Below are 9,573 nucleotides of genomic sequence, written 5' to 3'. Positions count from 1 at the left end.
TGTCATGATCACATATTTGTTGTTTTGCTAATCCGAAGTCTTTAGTTAAGAAACAAATTGACAGCGATGACTGAATACAACTGGAGAGCCTTTAAGCAGAGCATCAGCCTCTTCTTTTCTCAACTATCTGACATTATTTAGCTCAGAAAAACAAAAAAAAAAACTAAATAAAACTGCCGTTCTTTGGCTCCACCCGCTGAGGTTTAATTCAGCCAGTGACATCACATCTTCCTGTTTTAGCAAATGCAGAATAAGAATCAAAAGCTTACAGCTCGGCCCCAATACGTTTGTCGCAGACCATATACATCGTTTTTCACTCTTGGAAAGTTGTCATGAATCAGCTAAAGCAGCTGGACAGTTCTGTAATGATCAAATCTCTTAATTTCTTACTTTTAAGTGCCAGCGGAGTCAGATTCTTGGAGAATCCGTTCAGGTAGATTTTGACTAATCTACTTTGAGATGCTTTAGTGTCCTGAATAATACTTCTCTCTTTCATTCATTAGGTCTCTCATATTACCAGATGAGCTGAGTCTTCTTTTGGGCGTACTGTGACTTGTAAAAGGCTGGGTGTACCACGAAGCTGAATATCTGAGGCCCACTTGTAAACAAACTGAAACGACAGCCGTCGGACGCTGCAGTGCTACTCAAATGAAACGACACGGTTGGTTGATTTATGCTGTTTTTTACACATGAAATCTCTGCGCTTTTGTCCGGGATAGTTTCTAAATCCACAATTAATCTTTAAAGTCATAATTTCACTTGATATAAATTCTTCAAATTCAACAGTCTTCAATCAGCAGTTACTGACAAGAGGTGAAAATATGGTCTTGACTTCTGCTGCAGTTTTGTACTTTTTTTTTTTTTTTTTTTTTTTTTTTTTTAGTTCTACTGCAGTCGTCTGCTGGTACTGACACTGCCAATCAGCGTGAAAATGTGCAATTTAAAGCAAAAAAATGTTACAGAGGACCAAATGAAGAACATGATCTTTTACATTTGAGTATTATTTCATCTTTATCGTGCCTGGATCCCATTTCTCAGGTTCAGATAACATGTTTTTTTTTTTTATTGGTATATATATATATGTATATGTATATATACATATATATATATACACAGATATATGGTTATTCTCCTATTTGCAAAAACAAGACGTCTCAGCATGCAGATGGAGTTCAGCTAAAAACGAGGAGATCGAAATCTGAGTAAATCTGCAGAAATAAACAACAATGGAAACTAAATTAAAAAAAAAAAAAAAAACAGACAAAGAGAGAATGCTAAAGCAAACGAGAAAGAAAACAGGACAAAAAGCACCATGTGATCGGGAAGTGTGATATACCACCAAAAGGTAGAACAGAAAGAGCCTGGACTCTCCTGGCGGATCTGCCCGGCTTGTGTGGCACTTAACATCGTCGTCTTTGTATACAGAGCTTATAACAGTCATGCAAAGGGCACAGTTTTATTCTAACAAGGCGATAGAAGAGATTAACAAGAGACGAGAGACTGAAGAAGAAAAAAAAACAGTGAACAAGAAGAAAAAAGGGAGGCACAACATTTCCTCCTCCGGACGAAACGAGTTCTGTTGTGGTAACTGATTTCTAGTCCTGGCGCAGAAATCCCCCCCCCCCACCCACCTCCCCCACATATGAAAAATATCATACTGTACATACAGACTTGTATGAAATAAACTGACTTTTCCTTTAGTTTGTCATGGCTAAGGCAAAAATTGATGGTGAAACCTTCCACTGCGCTTGTAATATGCTGAAATCGGTGCATTTATACACAACTTGACATCTTACTGAAGCAGATGAGAGATGAAAACGGGGAAAAAAAGTTATAAATTCATCAGATTCATCTTCTAGCATCACTCTTGTCATTAAAATATCTTAAGACTCTTTTGGCTATATATATATATATGTAGATATATATATATATTTATATTAATATGTATGTATTTGCATTTGGGCCTTCTGTGTGTATGTGTGTGTGTGTGTGTGTGTGTTAAGGATAAAATACAAGGTCTTTGATAAAATATAGATCCTCATTGACACCGTGTGATGGCTTTGTGGCCCGTAAAGTCTCTGGTTGATTATGTGATTTCATTGCATAAATCAGTTGATTTAATTCGGGTTTTTAATTTTTTTTTCTTTCCTCCAGAGAAATAAAGAGAGAGAGAGAGAAAAGAGATAAAGAGAGATCATGTTATCCCTTGTAACAGTGCGACAAAGGTTAGAAAATTCAAAAAAAGGCCTTTTTTTTTTTTTTTTTTTTGATGGATGATTCTTATGAGTAATCTACCGTTGCTTGTGCAATGTATGCAGAGTTATAACCACGACAGTTGCACCGAAAAAAAAAAACACAACAGCTAGTCTATCACTGTCATCTGACTGGACAAAAAGGTCTTGAATAGGAATAGCCAGAGCCAAACGCCTTTAAAGACACACAAAAAAAATTGTTTATCTTGGCTTAAAACACGAAATCAATCCCCCCCCCCCAGCCCGCCCCCCCAGCCCCAAACTGTAAGCTGTGATGTGACCCCACCCTCACCTCACCTCAGAGAGAGAGAGAGAGAGAGAGAGAGAGAAGAGAGGAGAAAAGAGAGAGAGAATGATTGATTGATTGATTCCTGACGCCATTCCTGAGCAAAGTGGACTTGACGAGTGAGACCCAAGGAATCCAGGTGATGTGGACAACGGGAGAGGAGAATAAGAAAAAAAACAACAAAAACAAAACAAAACAAAACAAAACAAAAAAAAACAAATCACAGCAACAGTGTGGAGGCGGGGAGGAGCAGTGGCAACGCAGAAGCCAGTCCACAGAGTCATCTGGAGGGAGGAGAAAACCAGCGATCACAAGTTTGTCTTTATTTTAAATAATAATTCATGACAAAAAAAACATGTTTATGTCTGTCATGTTGCTTTTTTTTAACACAATAGTGATTTCACTTGTGACATTTAACATTAGGAACACATAAACACACATTGTCTTGTCCAAAAAACAACAATGTCAGATGATATTAAGCTGTGAGCATTAAAGAACATTTTCTATGGAAGTTAAAGTGTGAAAATTTTTCAGTTGCCTTAAAAAAAAGCTTTTTTGTAAATAACACTGAACATAAATGTAACTTTTGTTTATTATTATTATATTATAATTATTATCAAAGCTTGACACCTTTAGAGACTCTAACGTGCATCACAACAAACAACACTAAGCAACTATTTTAATTAAAAAAATTTGAAAACAATGATCTCACCAATTAACACTTAAAAGATTAATGTAAGAACTTCCTTTTAATTAAAAAGCTTTGGTGACTACTTTGATTTAATTAATGAGAAACCTCTTCTGGCATCACTTGGGTTACATTAGTTAAAATGTTACTACAGCTGCAAATAGTTTATTATGTTAAAGTCACATTAAGTGAAGTTACGAATACTAAAGTGATGAATTAAGATGTGAAAATACATTTTAAAGCAGGCATAAACCGGCTCTGCGGAGAGCTGCCGACGTTGTTTTGTGGCTGCTCTAATTTAGGAGATGTCACACTCTGTTCCTTTTTCAGCAGACTCGTGTTATGCATCACAATGCTGCGGGAGAGGAAACACGGTAATTACATTCGTCCGACACAAAGAGCAGGACTGATAGTTATTATCACAACAACAAGAGGCCTGTCAGGGAGCAGCACAAAAGGCACCGCGTGTGAGGAGTGTTATTTTGGCAGGAAATGATAATGTTTGATATCGATGGTTGAGAGTCTGCACAGACGCAGTTTCAGTTTTAGATTAAAGGAATAATGTTTTGTTGTTATATTCAACATCTTTAAAAAAAAAAAAAAAAACTACCTTTGTCACATCGATAGGGGTGTAATGATTCTACTAAATCCACGGTTTGGTTCATGCCTCTTTTTTTAAACTTAAAATCCATCATTTTATTCAAGGTAACTCTCTGTTTCATTTGGTCGGCAGTCAACGACATCATATCCTCTTTGCACATGCGTCAGCAGTGTGGTTATCTGTCATAAATTGAGTTTTAAGCCACATTTTTATGATACACTTTTTTAGATTTTGGTTGTTTTTAAATATATCTTTTAACCGTATGAAGGATTTTAGTCATCGGACGTCTGGATCTTAAGTTATCTGCGGCTCACAGCTCCTCCGGATGTCCTGTATCTGCTGAACAGCGTAGGAGAAACACTGATTTAATGTTTAGTAACGTACACACATTATATATTGTGCATTTAAATCAAGGACAATTTGTAAATATCAAGACACTAAAGAACACTGTGAAGGTACATTCACTTTATAAATTAACTTTAAGTGAACATAAATGAATTTTGCAGAGTAGCAGTCTGCATATTAACTAAGTAAACAAAATTACCATATTTCTAGTAGTCGGGGCCTTTATTTCCTTCAACTGCAGAGGGTACCAGGCCTTTACTGGAAGCAGGCTTATATTAAAGACAGGTCTTTATTTCTACTTCCTTCTGTTTGAGTATATTTGCTCATAGTTTAGTATGAAGCCTCTTAAGTTTTCCGATCTGCTTCCATTTGCTCTGTTAATTTTTTGTTTCTGCATTACCGGTAATTACGGTAATCTGCACCAGAGCTTCCGGTTAGCTCTCTGCTTACTTGAATGAGGATCAAATAATTTTATCATGCAGCTCTTCTAGACTTTCCAAATGTTACTGGACTGAATGGATCAAATTCTGATAGTAAAATGAGTCATTTCATGGGGGATGTGAGAGTTTTATTACATTAGTAAGGCAATGAGAGGCTGCAGGGAAGGCGTCACAGACGGAAGACGGAACCGCATCTTTAGATCGTGGATGTTTGTGTCTCGGTTTCGGTCTCGGTTTCATAACCGTTGCACCCCTACATATCGGATATTTACATTTAAACACTTTTCACTCGAGAAATGTATTCTTAATACGAGTGGAAAAACTTTGAAACTGCTTTAAAATCATAAAGGAACAGAAAGCTCCTCACTTAAACTCAGACTGAAGTATTTCGTATTTTTATATAAGCCAGCAGCAGCTCGCCGACACAGAACAGCCAACTTCACTTATTGTACAATGTGACACATTATCTCCTTTAAATAAAGACAAAACATGAACTGAGTCTATTCTTTGATTTTTTTTAAATACTAGTGTAGATGTGATGCCTGTGTTTTAGTGCAGAAGCTAAAATAAAACTTGTTATGATACCTTAAACACATTTATTTCTTTTCTTACACAAAAAAACTTCTGTATTTATTTTGTTTTCCTCTTGGTTGTGAATGTAGTGTTTAATGTTTAAAAGTTAAATTGCAAAAAAAAAAAAAAAAATTTAATTTTTAAAAAAAGAAGAAAAAAAGGGTTTGTTTAAGGCTGCAACTAATTATTTTCATTACTGATTAGTCGTTTGGTCTATAAAAGAGAGAAAACGCCGATCACAAATTACTTTAGAGTTGTGACGGTGAAGGTGATGTCATCAAATTGCTTGTTTCATCCAACCAACGCATCAAAATCCGAGAAACGAAAGAGAAAGAAAAGCAGTAAATCCTCACAAATGACAGCTGTACTTGGAGACAGTTTGACATTTTTGCTTGAAAAATGACTTAAATCATAAATTAATGATCACATAATTGGCGATTATTTTTCTCTTAATTGATTATTTCGACTTATAATTGCAACTGTAGTATCGTCTGATTGGAGAATAAGTAAATAAGATTATAAATTGATTATAATGTATTGAGGGTCAATATAATGTGACCTTGTTCATATTATTCCACATTTCAAGAATTTTAACATTTAACTTCCATAAAACTATTCTATTCATATGTTTTCATATGAAATTTACAAACACTTTATTTCCTCATCAGTTTATAAAGGAAACATGTTACTTTAAGGATACGTTAGTGTCTGAATGTTAGTCTCAAGTTACTGTAGACGTCCGTCTTTCCTCCGTAAATACAGACTGTTTCAGGTTTTGCTTTGGCTGCAAACAGACTGTAATAAAGCAGAATCATACTGGTCCTGTTCCTTTAAAGTGCCAGTTCAGGTAAATGGTTCTTTTAAAGTGGTTTTATCCTCGTGAAGTACCTCTATTTCATACTCTACAAAAGCAAAATTCTATATTGAAGTGTGATGTCAGAAAAAAAAAAAAAACTCTTCAGGGCTTTTTTACTTCAAACTCTTAAGTGGTGAGTTGTTAAATTTAACCCACCGAGCTGTATGAAGCAGCGGAGGCGGGTTCGGACCGCAACCAGGATCTCCCTGATCTTTTTAACCTTGAAAAGTTTCGTGACTTCAGTGCAGCGAACAGCCGTGTTGTTGTGTAACTATAGTTCTGAACAACATCTCTCTCTCTTTCTCTCTCTGAGGAGTTTTATGTTCTCGTCTGGACTGCAGTGATGTGGACTTACCTGTGTGAGATGTTAGGATCTAAATTCAGGCTGGAAACGTGCAGTTTCTTCAAAGATGAGCTCCTTCAGTGTCTCTTTGGGTAGGTCATCCAGTTCCATATCAAACTTGAACGGGGCCTCGGCAACAGGCTACATGAGGCAGCGGAAAGGAAATAATGATGTAAATGTACTGTTGAGACTTTTGATCTTAAGCTATTTACAACACAGCTGATATAAAAACAGGATGTGATTGAAAAAAAAGCAGCTCACCTCATCTGTGGGGTCGTAATATTGCTCCAAGTAGGGGTGCGCCAGGGCCTCCTCCACCTCGATCCTCTTGTGAGGGTTAAAGGTCAACATCTTGTCCAACAGGTCCAGAGCTGCAGCACAAAAACACACACAAAGACAGACAGAAGGAGTTAATAATGCAGGTGATCAATATCATCAACAATCAACTGGATTGTCCACTAGAGGGCGCCATGAAACCCCACATGCTGCCAGGAAACTGTAAGATTTCAATTATTGATTTAAACAGATTGACTGTTAAGACTGATTTATTGAACTAGAGCGTTTTAAAACCCCCTAATCATACTTCAGTTTCATAAAGTTAAATGACTATAGAACTGGACAGACTACACATAACATTAGAGCTACAATGATTAGAGGATTAACAGAAAATTAAATCAGCAATTATTTTGATTATTGCATAATTGTTTTAGCCATTTTTAAGCAAATATGCCCAAATTAGCTGGTTTCAGCTTCTCAAATGTAAAGATTCAATGTTTTTTTGTCATTAATTATAATAAACTTATTGTCTTTTTGACTGTTCTGACAAAATAAGACATATAAAGCAGTCACCTTTGACTCTGGGGAATTATAAACAGGGATTTTTCACTGTTTTCTGACATTTTAAAAGAACAAATGATGAATTGAGAAAATAATCGGAAGAATTACCACAGTATTACACAGTATAATCTCTCCTCTTCTGTCCAGCAACCATTAAAAAACAAAGGAGCTGGATTTAAATCTTTATAATCCGGCAAGCGTTCAAACTATTTTACAACCTGTGTGACTTGAACTGCACCTTGTTCCTGTTCGAGCTCGTCTTTCCACAACCACTACCGGCTCTGACATAGTGAATATTTGAACAGATGCTCCAGTTAGATTATTCTTAATGAAGAAGTCACTTAAAAATTCATGAACCTGAATGGTAAAGCTATTGATTTTTGCTTCTTTTGTATACCTCTATGACTGAAGAAGAGAATTTGTGCTTGAAACGTTTTATACTTTTACTTTTTCTAAATGTAATAAACATTTTTAGAGTTTTCTAAGTTTATTTTAATCCTTGGGAAGCAGAAATTACCTACATTTTTTGGGATTCTGAATGAGAAAGATGTGCACACATTTTTAAAAATCTATTTATATCCTTTTTCTCCCCAAATTGGACACATTCCTTTGTATAGTAAGACAAATAAAAGACTAAAACACGACCATTCACAGGATTCCTACACTGACAGTCACGTTGCTGTGTTGCTTTGTTGCTAGGTGAAGGTTTTATCTCTATAAAACAATATTTAGTCCAGGATCTTCTTCAGGAAATTGTTTTAGCTGATGTATCCTTCCTTGTCTGCAGTATCACCTCTCAAACATTCATAATACTCTTAAAAAAAAATAATTCCATGATCAGTAGGAATCATGTTTATCTATGGAAAAGGTTGTCCCGGCTCTGACCTTTGGGATCAGCGTTGGGGAAGAGGCGGTTCCACGGCACTTTGCAGCGCAAAGGCAGCGACAAGAGATAGTTCCTGGCCTTAATGTTGATGATACAGTTGAGATCCTCCTGAGAGGGAGAACCGAGGATCCCTGAAGGACAAACAGAAAAAATCATTAAACACGATTAGTATTTGGAGACGTTATAAGACGACTTCCAAATGCACAACTCTTGAAAAATATTCACACAGCTCTTGTTAAAAGTTTTCAGTTACGTTGGGAAGTTTTCTTGAGAAAACCCAGTTTGAACGACAGATGGGTGAAGCCATATGCGGTCTAGCACCAAGACACAAAAAGTACGACTCGATAAACACATATTAACAACTATCTATGGACTGGCACAGCCAAACTGTTGCTACTGACGAGTGTGAAATTTTAGTTCAAGTCTAAAGTTGTACGAAGACACGACTGCCTTTCTCGACAAGACTCACATTTATCTCAACTTAGAGGCATCATGAAGTCCTTTAAGTATGTTTATCATAATGAAGTTATTGTAAATATTTATAATCTAGACAGATGGGTGCACTTTCTACATAGACAGAACTATTTCTTTAGGAGGATCACATCTATACTGCTTGCACAACATTGTTTATACACAAATAATAATACAGATTGTGAATATAATTATGATAGAACTGCAATGATTGGTTGATTAATCGATGTGTCAATCAACAGAAAATTAACCCTCAACTATTTTGACGGTCAATAATCATTATTAAGGTAAAAACGCCGAACATCATCTAGTTCCAGCTTCTTAAATGTGAGGATTTGCTGTTTCTCTTCGACATACATCACAGTAAATTAGATATTTCATTGACCAAATAATTAATCCATTCATTGTAAAAATGATCTTCTAATTAATCAAAAAATTATAAAGAGAAAACTTTAAGCGAGACTGGAGTAAACCTCTCAATTCTTGAGTAAAACCTTCTTCTTATCATCTAAAATCTTATTTTTGCTTGAAAATGAGCTGCTGTCTTGATATCGTTACCTCCCAAAGATGTTAAATTAACATCTGTCCTTAAGTCTTTGTATTTTCCCCAGACAGAAAGAGGGACTTTCTCAAGAAACGTACGAACAAGGTGTGAAAACCATAATCAAATTATCCTCGCCAAAAAAAAACCCACAAGTGACACTCACATGTGAACGCTGGCTGAGCAGTTCTTCCTGGTATCTTGTTTGTTTAAAACAAATAATACCACAGTACGACTCCCATTCATAAAATAAAATGGATATAAAAAGAAGAATTTTTACCCAAAATGTGGTTAAGCTGATCCAAGTAGTGCTTCCCAGGAAAGATTGGCCTGTTGGACAACATCTCAGCGAGGATGCAACCCACCGACCAGATGTCTATGGACTTGGTGTATCCCTGAGAGTGACGGACAGAAAGACACAGTCGTGAATACATCTGAATGTAACAGAATAGAA

General features: G+C 36.0%; 1 protein-coding gene across 1 annotated transcript in view; it reads right to left on the bottom strand.

Annotated features, from left to right (window-relative positions):
• Positions 1 to 843: 843 nt before the first annotated feature.
• mapk1 (mitogen-activated protein kinase 1) overlaps positions 844 to 9,573 on the bottom strand; it is a 34,330-nt gene continuing 25,600 nt past the window's right edge. The window contains exons 5-9 of the mRNA XM_067571920.1: positions 9,400 to 9,514; positions 8,107 to 8,238; positions 6,646 to 6,755; positions 6,397 to 6,525; positions 844 to 2,822 (exon numbers count right to left, since the gene is read on the bottom strand). Of these exons, the coding sequence (XP_067428021.1) occupies positions 6,409 to 6,525; positions 6,646 to 6,755; positions 8,107 to 8,238; positions 9,400 to 9,514 (474 nt within the window). The 3' untranslated portion in view covers positions 844 to 2,822; positions 6,397 to 6,408. The remainder of the gene's footprint in view (positions 2,823 to 6,396; positions 6,526 to 6,645; positions 6,756 to 8,106; positions 8,239 to 9,399; positions 9,515 to 9,573) is intronic.

This window comes from Thunnus thynnus, chromosome 2 (genome assembly GCF_963924715.1).
Source record: "Thunnus thynnus chromosome 2, fThuThy2.1, whole genome shotgun sequence".
NCBI lineage: Eukaryota > Metazoa > Chordata > Actinopteri > Scombriformes > Scombridae > Thunnus > Thunnus thynnus.
This window is presented reverse-complemented; position numbering and strand designations above follow the sequence as displayed.